At 30.8% G+C, this 13,874-nt stretch overlaps 2 protein-coding genes across 2 annotated transcripts; one reads left to right on the top strand and one right to left on the bottom strand.

Annotated features, from left to right (window-relative positions):
* Positions 1–17: 17 nt before the first annotated feature.
* Positions 18–2,898, bottom strand: LOC143143237 (uncharacterized). The gene is made up of 5 exons (XM_076304283.1): positions 1,988–2,898; positions 1,532–1,914; positions 949–1,456; positions 668–877; positions 18–579 (listed from the first exon to the last, which is right to left on the bottom strand). The coding sequence occupies exons 1-5, from the start codon at positions 2,128–2,130 to the stop codon at positions 375–377; spliced, it is 1,449 nt and encodes a 482-aa protein (XP_076160398.1). The 5' UTR covers positions 2,131–2,898; the 3' UTR covers positions 18–374.
* A 367-nt stretch (positions 2,899–3,265) lies between these two features.
* Positions 3,266–13,644, top strand: LOC143143356 (uncharacterized). The gene is made up of 7 exons (XM_076304497.1): positions 3,266–3,650; positions 9,408–9,524; positions 9,713–11,314; positions 11,404–11,688; positions 11,771–12,001; positions 12,073–12,254; positions 12,327–13,644. Exons 1-7 carry the CDS (start codon positions 3,516–3,518, stop codon positions 12,796–12,798), a joined length of 3,024 nt encoding a protein of 1,007 aa, XP_076160612.1. The 5' UTR covers positions 3,266–3,515; the 3' UTR covers positions 12,799–13,644.
* The last annotated feature ends 230 nt before the right edge of the window (positions 13,645–13,874 follow it).

Raw genomic sequence — 13,874 nt, 5'->3', positions numbered from 1 at the left:
AACATAAATATTTTCTTCTTCTACTATTTAAATTACCAGAGTGATTTTTTACACGTTAACCATTACAACCCTTTGGTATATAACTTAGTGTATTTTATTTTTAATTAAATAATTATTATGAAGTTAAATGTTATAAAATTTTGTAAATACATCTTTTATAAAAAATGTTTTACATACTCATGAAAATAATAAACATTATGCACAGATACGTGTTTATATATCTGTAATGAGTGTATCCTTTAACAAAGGATTTTTCTTATACAAAAATTATCCTTAATTTGTACAAACAAGTTCCCCAACTTGTCCATACAAATTTATAACTGTTTATACTGCTATCTAATATGTACATTATTTATCTGTTGTACTTTTTACATTTAATACCTTAAGAACTCTTGAAGAGTAGGACCATTTCTGCCTAAAGGATCTTCAGGGAACATAACATAATCTCCAACAAAAGTTGGAGCCAGTAATCTATTTACAATGGTATCACGCCACTCTGGTTTTTCTCTATATAAATCTCTATACTGATCAGAGGAAATTACAATACCTTTACACACAGTTGCATACTGCAATATATACCTGAAAGTAATATAAAATAGCACATTTACATAAGAGATGATAGATAAATAAATAAATTGCACATGATCATCATAAATAAATAACTTACCGATCATCATAAGAAGTTATCCATTTACCAGCAATAAAGCGACTAGGTGTGAAAACTACTATGCCTTCTGTATACCATTTTTCTAGTAATGGGTTAGTTAATGCTCTTCTATATTGAGGTACAAATACTTTCACAGTATGTCCTCTCTTTTTGAAATAATCAATAACTATCAACAATCCTTCTTCTGAGAATGCTTTGCCGTTTCTGTGCCTAGAAAATTATAAAATTATTTTATAAAAAGCCATAAATAGCTGTAAAGTTAAAAAAAATGATCATCATACGCCATAGCTACATTATTTCCATCAACAATTATTTCTCTTAATCTATTGGATGGTTCAGATATAGTTTGTGATGTCAATGATGTTTGTAAATCATTGACCGATGTTGAAGTACTTGGTACTGTTGTTTCTTTGTGAAACAATTCTGATCTTTTCTTTTCTAAATTTGCTAATGTATTAAGAATTGACTTCCGTTTCTCCATTACTATTGTTTTGCTTATGTCACGAGCTTTAGGTAATTTCAAATCGGGTTTATTAAAAAGTAAATTAGAATCCTTTCTGTGATCTTTTTCAATATTCTCTTCACATATTTTTGATACTGTTGTTTTATTGGATTTTAAATAACTGAGATTGTTTTGATCTGGATTGCAGTCTACCATGAAAAATCTGTAATCTTTTTCATGATTTACAATTTTGTTCCCTTCTGATTGATTTTCGGATGAGGATGTTTCTGTAGATGACCATACTACAAAAATATCATCTGACCCTTGGTTTATAGATTTTGATGGTTCTAAAAAAACAAATTATGGTAAAACAACTGCAATGTAGTTACATAATAGTTTCAATACAGATTTATTTTATTTACCTATGTTTTCATGATCTCTACTATTTGTAGTTTCTGAATTCTCTGTATCTGATATCAAAAGGCAGGATGAATCCGAAAATGTAGTAGAACTCAATTTTCGTTTTTTACTCAGGCATGTTTCTATTTCAACTTCTCTTTGGCGTCTTGAAGATTTATTTGAAGTACACAAACTATTGTCTATAGTCTGTTTATCTTTAGTTGATTTTTTCAAAGGTCTCTTTTTACTCTTTGTATTATTTTTACTTTCACTGTCACTTAGAATAATTATGCTATCTTGAAATTCTGTATCTATTACAGAGAAAACATTTGTTGTATTGTTGATGGTTCGTTTAGTATTCTTCATTAATTTCCTTTGTTTTTGTATTTGCTCCCTTCTTTTATTACTACAATTACAAAAAAGAAATTTCATAATCCATATCATTTGCATAATTTAAGAATACTAAAATTTTCTATTACCTTAATTGAATATGCTTTAAAGGACTTTCATAAAATGTCTTCCTTACGCTTTTTTGTTGTTTTTTACTTCCTAAGGGGGCTTTTTTCCGAGTTGATTTTGGAAATACATCACAAATGATTACAGAATCATTTAACATACTCATTATTTACACACTTATTCTTTTAATTATTTTAATACGTTAACATTTATACTGTTCTGTATATTAAAAATACAAAGAATATGCTTCTGATGAACCACTTTATTAGGGAATTAAATAATTTTACTTAACAAATTTTACCCAATCTTAGCACTTGCAGCAATCGCCATAAATTTTTAAGAAACAACACAAAAAAATATACTTTTCAAATGTATTGAAAATCACTTAAAGAAATGACGTTATTATTCTATAAATTACTGTTTGCCCATTTTGTGTTTTTCATTATTTGTCGCGAAATTTTTTATAATCAAAATAATGATTGCACGTTTTCGACATTAATTACAATTAATATTGAAAGTAGTATAAAGGCTGCTGAGAACAATCAGTTCATTGCGTGACATAACCCAAAACATTAGTCAGCAAACTATTGAAATTCGATATGTAAAGCATGTATAATAAATATCAGTTTATTACTCTAATCAGTGAAGATCAATCAATGTGTGTATTTATATATGGATAATGATACAATATCAATTGTATTATTTGTTCATGTTTTCATCACAAATCTTCTTACTTCACATAAACGTGTTCATAAATCTATACTACTATTTTGTCCTTTGTTGATACACCGCAGCTGTTCCACTTTAATCGTAATTCGAAAGAGAATAAATTTTGAAGAATTACAAAATAATTAATACAATATGTTATACGCCATAAAAAATAAAAAAGAACAAAGGTACTGTAACAAGGATAATATGAAATTGTAATTTATGCATTTACAAATATAAAATATCTTCATGTACCAACTTGATAGCCTCAGTAATTAACGGTATTTAAACAAACAAAAATAAAGTCGGTGTTGTTTATAATTTTCAAACTAATTTATAAAACATGTGTTGAACACAATACTATAGATTGAAAAAATTAAGAAAATTCGTTGAGAATATCCAAATTTTTTGTCTCTTTGTCGATCTAGCAATATTCATATACAATGCTTCAAGCAAAGCGCGGTGGTGACGACCAATCACAAACGTAACAAATGTGTAATGCGAAAAAGAAGTTACTGATTGGTTAAAATTCATATGCGAATGGGGAAGGGGTTGGTGGTGGGAGAGTGAATGTGTGCTGGTCTGGCCCGAACGCGGCTGCATCCCCGTGCCAGACCAGCGAGCAAGTAGTAACGCTAACGTTAGAATTTTGTCTTTTGTTTATCCTTTATGTTTATTTCACCAAGAAGGAGCGGAACCCGAAAAACGTGGTATCGCTGGAACGGGTAGCTGGTGCTCGGGGATCGGCCAGAAAATACACTCCAGCACCAGTTGCACGGTAGAATTTTCTGAGTGGATCAAGTAGTCGAAAGCGTATTCAGGCAGCCTTCAACGTAAACAAAAATGGAGCTAGGGGAGGGAGAGGCGCAGATTTGTCGACTTTGCGGTCAGTGCGAAAGTATATACATCGACGTGTTCGGCGAAGAAGGTACCAAGAGATTTTTAGGCCTGAAGATCCAAACGAAAATCAACATTCTGGTGAGTAGAACGCAAGAGGTGTGCCATGGGGTCTGGGGCCCCACTTGCATCTTAGAGGAGGGGGTTAGAAAAATGGCCGGGGCAGGGGGGGAGAAGAGTATGAGAAGAAAAGATGTTCTCCTTTCTTCGTTATTTTGCTAATGAATTTAAATTCTTTTTCGTAATTTCATCAATGATAATATATATTTCTAAATCGTACATTTGTTTCAAATGAAAATTGAATATAAATATTTCATTGCGTATAACACTGTTGCTACTAATTTCTATTGTCATAAAATTAACAATTTTTTTGAAAAGGAATAAGTAATGTAGATATACTTCGTATAAGTAATAATGTATTGTATTAAAATAATAATTTTTTTAGTAGAAATAAGATATCCAGTTTAATTTTAAGGTTTTAGATCTTTTAATCTGCAATTATGTTCTATTTTAGATTTATTACCAAATTATATTTTGTATTCATTTTTTGTAAGCAACATTTATTCAATGCACCTCTTTTTAATATTTTATTAATTAGATATAAGATGTTTTTTTCTAATCTGCAATTTTCAAGAATTTTTATAAATATAAGCCGACTTATTGTGACTTTTATATATTTTATATAATTGATAACTATTATGTACCTATTGTTATTTAGTACATTTGTAGTTAATCATTAGACATTGTTATAGTTGTATAATTATAGCAATATTAAGGTCATATTATATAATATTAGAGTGGGTACCAGATCGAAATTATAATAAACTTTGACAATGGTGAATCTACAGAGCGGTAGGGTTTAAATTAGATTGCCTATCCTTTACTTTTATATTTGACTTTTAACAAGAAACTAGAAATTTTCTTAGATCAGTCAAAAGTTGTACAGAATCAGATTTTCAATTAAGAATTAAAATCGCATACATTTAGTCTTTAGGTATTTTGTTTGAATCACAGATAGATGAGAGGGATCCTCTGCCCAAGGCGATCTGTGTTCAGTGTCTGGGCAAGCTCGAATTCGTTTGCGACTTCCAAGAGGAGTGTCTTCGCACCCAACAAGTGTTACGCGATCGATACAATCTACCATCCTTAACAGAGATTGTAAGTCTGCATTCAATTTAATGTACAGCTCTACCGCTCATTTATGGTGCCACCAGAGCATGCAGCTCATTTTTTTTTATTATACTTGAAATACAAATTAAATAAGAAAGGTATCATCTGGTATTTTGGTTGATAAAAATTTAAGCAATGTTATGGTAAATAAAATTACAACTTTCATTGATTTAAAATATTATTCTACTGAATATGATTATGTCTATAGTGTAAAACTTACCAGAAATACCAGATTAAATTTATTCTTTTAGTATTTTAATAAAAATTAGTAAATTCCTGGTACCCACTTCTACTTTCATTTCAATTTATTCCTAGGCTGATGTAAAGACTGAAGTAATAACACCAAGCACGTCAACGAACAATAACAAGAATGACATAGACAAAAATCTTAATTCTTCGAGTGAGGAAGGTGTTAAAGAAACAGAGCCACGTGTTTCAAGAACAGTTACAAAAAGTCAGAGAAACTTACGAAGTCAACAACAAGTAAAAAATAATGAAGAAATCACAAAAGTTGATCAAACAGTTGTACAGAATACTAACGAAGATAATACAGAAAATGTGCAAAGTGCTGAAACAACTCCCACACGATGGCTCAGAAGTAGACAAAATACAGAAACAACTTCTACAAATGAAACACCAACTGACACACCAATTGCAAATAGACTTAGAAGTCATGACAATGCCTCCACAGAGATAACTGTTAGTCCACGCAATAATTCCAGTGAGAATACTGAAAAACAAATTGGAAAACAACAAGATCCACATACCATTCAAATTCCAACATCAGCTTTAAATAAACTTCTCACTATTGTATCAAACTCACCAAACATAGAAGTGTCCGTGAAGGAATCCAGAAATCAAAGCAATGACACAGAAGATATCAGTTTTACTGTGGAATTATGTAAGAAGGAGAGTGATGACATTGCCACTGTTCGAGCACGAGTATTTCCAGATCAGGGCTCTTGTTTAGTAGATAAAGCTATTGTTGATCTTCTACAAAATCAAAGTTGTGTAGAAGTAAATAGTATAATAAATACTATTATTAATAGCAGTGTTAAGAACGGTAATTCAACAAAGTCAAAGGATGCAGCAGAATTTGAACAGAAATGGCAAAATCCAGAAGAGCTGTTTAGGATTGATGGAGAAGAAATTCGTGTGGATGACAATGTGGAACATGTTGTAACAGACAATCAGAATGGTTATTCTTGTAAGCTGTGTTGCAAATTTTATGAGCGCAAGGATAAGTGTATGGTGCATGTGAAGACACATCTCGGAATTAAACAATATGCTTGTATTTTATGCAATGCCAAATTTGTATGTAAATCCGATGTGATGAAGCATATTCGATTTTCGCACACTAATCCAAGACCAATACAGTGTCCAAAATGTCCAAAGAGGTTCAAATCGAAATTCTATTTGATGGAACACGATAATGTGCATAAAGGTGTAAGACCTTACTCTTGCACGGACTGCGGTCAGAGTTACCATCATAAAGTATCGTTACAGATTCATATGAAGTCACATTTACCTCCACAGAATTTAGCTTGCGAATATTGTGGCAAGGTATTTCCTTATCGCACGAGACTATTGTGTCACATTGCAAGCGTTCATTTAAAGAATCGTCGTAATTTTAGGTGTCGGTTTTGTTACAATCTTTATTCGAGTGTTTCGGTTCTAAACGAACATATTAAGACGCGTCACGCGACCACGTACACCTGCGAAGTATGCAGCAAAACCTTTAAAGTTGCCTCTAAGTATAAGACTCACGTGTTACAACATTCTAATCCCAAGCCCTACGAATGTAACATTTGTAACAATAGATACGCGTCTAAAGCATTCCTGAATGAACATTTACTGAAGCACGAAGGATTACGGAAACACATCTGCCAAAAGTGTGGTGCAAGATTTGCGCAAGCTAGTCATCTAGCTGCACACCGTCACGTACATGGTGAAAAGAAACACGCCTGTCCCGAGTGCGGACGAAAATTCAATAGGCGCGATAACATGAAAGTACATAGAAAAAGACATTTCAAGGACAAAAAGACTGGTATCACTAAACAGAAAAATGCTTCTGGCACCGACGTAACTTCCACTGCGTCTAACGAAAAGTAATGGCATTGACATAGCTCTGATATTTTTGTAAAACTAACTTAATTCACGGATGAGTTAGGATCTTCCGAAAGAGATGTTTTTTAATATTAGAATATGTAAATGAACAACATCTGATAAGATGTTCATGTAAATCACTTTGTTTGTAAAGTGAACTGACTGTAAGGTATCACTGCTTCAGTTAAAAGTAAAAATTTTCTTCAACTGTGAAAAACAAAGTGATATTAATTGTGAACTCTTATTAGGCCTAAAATACGTGAGAGTTCATTGTAGAATTTCACTTTTAATGAGAATTTTACTTTTAATGTCGGGGACAATACATATTACCAGACCGATTATAGCACTAGCATTCAGTCAGTTTACTTTCATTCTTGTCATTCATATTACTCTTTTCGGTGCATTAGTCTTTTTTTTTGTACATAATGTAGTAGGTGTGCATTTAAGAAACTACTGAAATCTTTTAAGTATTCTTTCCATTTACATATACTATGCCATAAGACTTAGCACGTGAAATACTACTGATTAGATTTTACCAAAGCTGTAATAAGAATAGACCATGAAACATGACTTAGTAACTTGTTATTAGAAGCATTCTTCATATTGAATTGTTTGAAAAAGATTTTATGAGTCAAATTATGTATATTGAAAAAAGACGTTACAAAAATAGTGATAAAAATCTTCAATCATAAGGAAGCCAAAGAATATTATTGAGTGCATTATTACAGTTGGAAATTTTTATATGTTTATCGCACAGTTAGCTTCCTAAGATAATCTGATTTGTCAAAAAATGTGAATACAACATGGAAAGGGCTTCCAAAGTCAAAAACCCAGACTAAAAGGGGTATAAAAATATTTTCTACGTATTTTTACATGGCTGTTTGAAATAAACCGCAAAACTTTTAAACAATACATGTGCAAGGTGTATTTTACTCTATTTTCGATTATATTTTACATATAAGATTATTATATGTACAAATGTAAGGATCCAACAAAAACAATTGTTCATTTAAAAATTTACGATATTTCCTTAAACTAAATTTCATATAAGATATCATTGCCTTTGATTATCAATGGTAAACTTCCAAATACGAATGAATGATCAATTGCTCTCATTGGATCCTGTATTAAAAGTAACAGAGATTTTGCTGCGAGGGTAGCATTTACGGTGTAATTGTGTTACAAAACTTATTATGTGATCTGCGGGGAAAACATAAAAACTGTATGTAAGTGCCTTGATCAACTCGATATATTTTGTTCACGCGTTATTGTAAGCGTTAATGTACGAAAAAAGCATTGATGCTTGAGTACTTGTCATGTATGATGTGAAAGGGACATAATTCCTTAGAAAGGGAACCACTTTTAATTCTTTACGCTTGAAAGTTAACCTTTTGGAGTTGATGAACTATACTGACACAGTTCATATGTAATATAAGATTACTTTAAGATAAGCTCCAAATGTAAAGTTGAACCAGAATTTTTTTCTTAATATATTATTGACAATTTAACATTAATAAAAAAAATTCTAAATTAAAAATAATAAAGAAAGGAAGTACAGTAGTTCCTGTTATCAAGAAACAAAATTGGGGCTGACAATTCATTTGAATGAGGGGTAAATTGCAATTTTTATCACGAGTAAAAGTCAAGAAGAGACATTCTCACTTATAAGTTGGCAAGTTGAATAAACATAATAATTTCGGTTTTTGAATCCGGAGTAAAATTTGGATCTTGAAAGCAGGATTTACTGTACATGGGAACTATTGCATACAGCACTTATTTCGAGACAGTTTCTACAGATGCAATACAGTTTTTTAAATTTCAATATTTGTTGATTACAATTGTAGAACCAAGTGTAAAGAATTTTATAAAATCGTAATTATTACTATTTCTCGAAACAAAGGGAACGATTACTGATAAAATTGTTCACACAAGAACTGCTAATAGAATCACGCGAAAGATATTATACCTAATATTTACACTTTCCTCAGATAGTTAAGTTATATAAGCAATAACTCCTATTTTGTATGAGGCGTTTGTTAATCTGAACTATTTTTCCATCTAGAAGATAATATACTTGTCAATGGAGTTACTTTTTCTCATATGAATAGATGTTAATATGTTATTAAAATAATGCCCAGTAAATAAATAGCGTATAACGATTTCTTGACAATAAAAAGAATTTGTTTAATGATTCCACTACTTTTCTCAATAAAGGATAATATTTTTGGGATCGTTTGATTATTTTCATTCTCATTTTTAATCTTTCCATGCTGCTTTTCTATGTTTTTTATCTTATATGAAATTTATTTCAATTTTGTATATCCATCAAAAGAGTAATTTTAAAATAAGTTCTACTTTAATTTTGTAATAATATTTGCAATATATTCTAGTTTGGTTTATTCAGTGTAATATACTCATAAATAGTATTGCTTTTATGTGAAATTTAAGTATTGAATTATTTTATAACTTAAATTGAAATTGGAAAATATTACAATTTTTCACGAACTTCAAAGAGAAGATATTTTGTTCCCTAGGCAACAAACTTACTCTTAATTGTTTCAGATAAAAGAGAATGATGGATTGCCACAAATTGTTTGTATACAATGTATTGGTGCATTGGAATTCTTATGCGATTTTTATGAACGCTGCCACCTCACTCAAAAGGAATTCTTGGAAGCTGTAAGAAACTCAATTTGTTGTCTGACTAAAATCTTTTCCGTGTTTAAATTCACTTAAAGAAGTATACTTCATACATTCAGTTACTTTTAGAGTTTAATTCACCTTTAAACAATAGTAAAATTTAATATAAGTATTAAATATTTGAAATCTTTTTTAATAGAATATTCAGAATTTTTTGCTTTTAACAGAATGGAAATGAATCACAAGAGAAGTTTCAACGAGAAAGCGATGCTGAATCCGACAAAGAAAACGCCGTTCCGCCTGCCAGCGACGTAAAACGCAAAGCAAAAACTTTATCACCTGACGGATTAAAAAGTACAAAACATAATTTGGCCGTGAATAATGGATCGTGTTATAAAATCGATATAAAAGATGAAAGTAATAATCTTCATCACATAGATAACAATGATTGTACAAATGAAGTTCAATCAACCATGCAAATGACCGTACAAGTGAATAATCTGATTTCCAAAAAACAATCCACAATAGATAAAACTACTATTCATAATAATGAATCAAAAGAGGAACAAAATAATGATAGCAATTTAGACTGCACAAAAAGCTTGGTGTTAGAAAAAGAAGATGTTCCAAAGAAGACAATAGTTCGCACAAGAAGATCAAAATCTATGAACACTTCAATAAAGGCAATTCAGAAAGATGAAACCTGTATTGGTATACATTCAAAACAACCTATACGTCGCGAAAAAGGTAGGAAAAATAAAGTAGAGAAGATGAAAGAAGCCAATCTATACTTGGATTTAAACAAAAAAGGGCAAAACGATCTGGTTGACAAAACAACGAATGATAATCAATACAAGAAGAGGCACTGCCTACGTACAATCTGGACAAATAGCAAATCTAATGTAACCAACAATACTGTGATATCCTCCAAACCTCAAGTTGAAGAAACAGTGAAAGGACAAGTAGTAGTAGATGTATCATCAAATGAGATTCATGACAAGAATGATAAAAATGTTATTATATCCAATGATAGTAAAATCGAAATACAAACTAATGATAAAGATTTTGAAGCAGTTGAAGATTCTTTAGAAAAGAAGGAAGACAATTCCATGAAAAGCAAACCAATATCGGTTATTGTAAAGCAAGAAAAAAGGGAGACTGAAGGCGCATTTTCTCAACAAGTTAGGAAATCAAATCAGCTGGTTTGGATTCCTAATAACATGCTGATTCGGGAAGAAGAAAGTTTAATAAATAGTCAAAGTCAAAAGGTTCGACAAAATACAGAATTATTGCATTCAAGTCTTTCATTGGAAGAGGAAACAAAACAAACTAAGAGCAGAAGAAGTACCTTTACGACACAATGTGATACTACAAAACGTTGCGATGCTTCAATTAGCGTTGATCATAAGAATCTGAGACCCAAAACTTTCACCGAACAAAATCGCGTGACCGTTATAAAATCTTCACAAATCAACGAAGTTATCGTTTCAAAAGAAACACAGAAAGGTAATACAGCATTATGTGTTACATCAGATGCGACGAATCAGGGTGTAAAAGACGGTTCAGAATCGGATGATGCTGATCTATCATTGTCGCAACGACTTAGTCGAGATAGTAAATTTAGCGAGAACAAAAGCAAAGATAGATCATTCGGTAAGATCTCTGAATTAATTAGTGATGAACAAAAACAAGCTATTGAAACTTACTACACGGTTGATATGTCGATTGTTAACTCGGATGAAGTGCAGAAAAATTTAACAATAATTGATAAAAAGAATATACGCTGTAATATCTGTGGTACTTTTTACCTCAGAATGGATAAATGCCAGGCAAGTTTAAGCAAATTATTGTATATAGGCAGTTGAAATATATTTGATTTGTAATGAAAGGCATGACAATTGTTATATTATTTTTACAGGTACATATTTGGGGTCACTTACAGATGAAACCATATCAGTGCAAAGCATGTGACTTTGCTACAGTAACTGTCAGTAATGTTCGCTGCCATATTAGAAAGAGTCATCTAAAAATTAAACCATTTGCATGTCATCTTTGTGAAAGAAGATATGTAACAGCAGTTTTATTAGAAGAACATATTAATACTCATACAGGTGCCCGTCCATTTAAATGTAAACTTTGTGACTTTGCAAGTGCAAGTCGACAAATGCTGAGTTATCACAACACTACTCATAAACCAACAAAGGTAAACACAAACAAAATCTTGACATGTATTAATAACATACATTTCCGTTGTATTATATTTATCTTTTTTTAAAATTCTACAGGATATTAATTGTAAAGTTTGTAACAAAGAATTCTATTCAAGAGGCAGATTACGTGCACACATGTTCACACATAATAAAGGCAAAGTTGTCATGTGTAAATTATGTTCTGCTTATTTATCCAATGCAGGGGCACTAGAAATGCATCACAGAAATGTTCACATGCAAGATTATATATGTAATATGTGTGGCAAACGCGTAAAATCGAGGAAAGCTTTGCACAATCATCAAAATGTAAATTATATTTTATTAAATTTTCAATAATTAAAACTACAATATTTATTAATGCATTTCATAATTTATAGGTTCATGCTGCTGCAAAATATAAGTGTTTTCGATGTCCAAACGTATATAAGAGTAGTCAAATTTTAAAAGAACATCTTTTAAAACACGAAGGTATTAGAAAATACAAGTGTAACGTCTGTGAAAAGTCATTTGGCCAACAGTCTCATTTAGCTGCTCATATGGCGGTACATAGTAAAATTAGGTAAGTTTTGCAGCATCCCATTTTTTGATAGGATATTACAATTTTTTTAATTAAATATTTTATTTGTTATAGATTTCATTGTCCTGCATGCGACAAACCTTTTAATCGACACGATAACATGAAGATACACACTAAACGGTGTAAACTATTTCTTGCAAATCCAGATCTAAAGAATCGTATAACTAAAAAGGAGAGGAATGTATCATTCAGCAAAATAACAGAATTAAATGAAAATTCAACAAGCAGAGACATATCGAATTCCGCGACTCTTACCGAAAATCAGAATCTAGAAACATTAATGAAGACTGTAGATGAAAAAGAAAAGACTGGAACGAATCTTTGCAAATTAGGATTGAATATCTCTTGCATCAAGTCTACGAATAAAACATGGGGTCACGATGATGTGTTGTATAAAGAAGTAGGGGAGATTACGGGATCCGCTAAAATTAATGTGATTCAAATAACAAAAGTCAATGACAATTTGATTCAAGAAAGCGAAAATCTAATAATTCGTGAGAACATTTTGGGACCAGAAAGTTTTTAGTAGGATTTTTACAAACACGTGAATCGAGTGAACTCGAATGAATTTTGAGCAAATGTTATGAATCAAGCGTTTTATAATGACTGTACCCAAAAGTACAAACACACAGTATAAAAGTACATAAAATTATGATATCAGGAAATATCTATGATGCATGATAAGGGGAAAAACATTTCCCAAATAAGTACGTTATTTACAAGTACTTAAGCCTCAACAAGTCCAAAATACTAGAGTAATCTAACTGATCGTCTTTAAGTGTCTTATATTTCTTACACTTCATATATTGAAACAATCATTCCTGTGCTTTAGTAAATTAGGACTTTGATTCAAATCTAAGATCTAAGGTTACATTGATATTTTTGTAACAAAATTATATCATATTTTTTCATATTCATTAGACTTAGATAGACTATTAGAAAATCGATTTGCACGAATAATAATTTAATTAAGAATATTTTTTATATTCAAACGATATTTAATTTGTATTGTCCGTGCATTTCGATTTTTGTTTTAAGAGTTAATGAACTCGTCCTTGATGGAAACTTCAATTCCACGACCAAAGAAAGCGCCATTTTATTCTTTAATTAGCAAAGCAAGTTTCATCAAGGTAAAACGAGATACTCTTACGCTTATTTCAGTTATAAGTAAGGAAATGAGACTGATAATCACTATAGAAATTTGTAACGAGAAGTTCCTATGCAAAGCAATTAGGCATAAAAAAATTTGATGTTTCACATTTTCAACAAGGGAACAATCTCTAGTTTAAAAAATGTATCCTATTATCATAATGATCATTACTGTAGTAACAATTTAATCATTTTTTATACGATTAAAGTGATGAAAATTAAACAAAATGCTTGCCATTAAAACCAAACAAAATATTGAAAACAAGGAATAAAGATATTTTTTTGAAAATGTTATTGAATTGCCCAATTTTAAATATTTATGTACTGTATATGGTAATAATCAAAAATTATTTATGATTGAACAAATCTTCGTACAGATGGCGCTCAATCATTATTAGATCAGTAATACATCGATTTTTAAATAATTTTATTTTTAATCGATTTGGATACTTA

Source organism: Ptiloglossa arizonensis, chromosome 2, assembly GCF_051014685.1.
Source record: "Ptiloglossa arizonensis isolate GNS036 chromosome 2, iyPtiAriz1_principal, whole genome shotgun sequence".
Classification (NCBI taxonomy): Eukaryota; Metazoa; Arthropoda; class Insecta; order Hymenoptera; family Colletidae; genus Ptiloglossa; species Ptiloglossa arizonensis.
The sequence above is the reverse complement of the archived record's forward strand: the minus strand, read 5'-3'. Positions and strand labels throughout refer to the sequence as shown.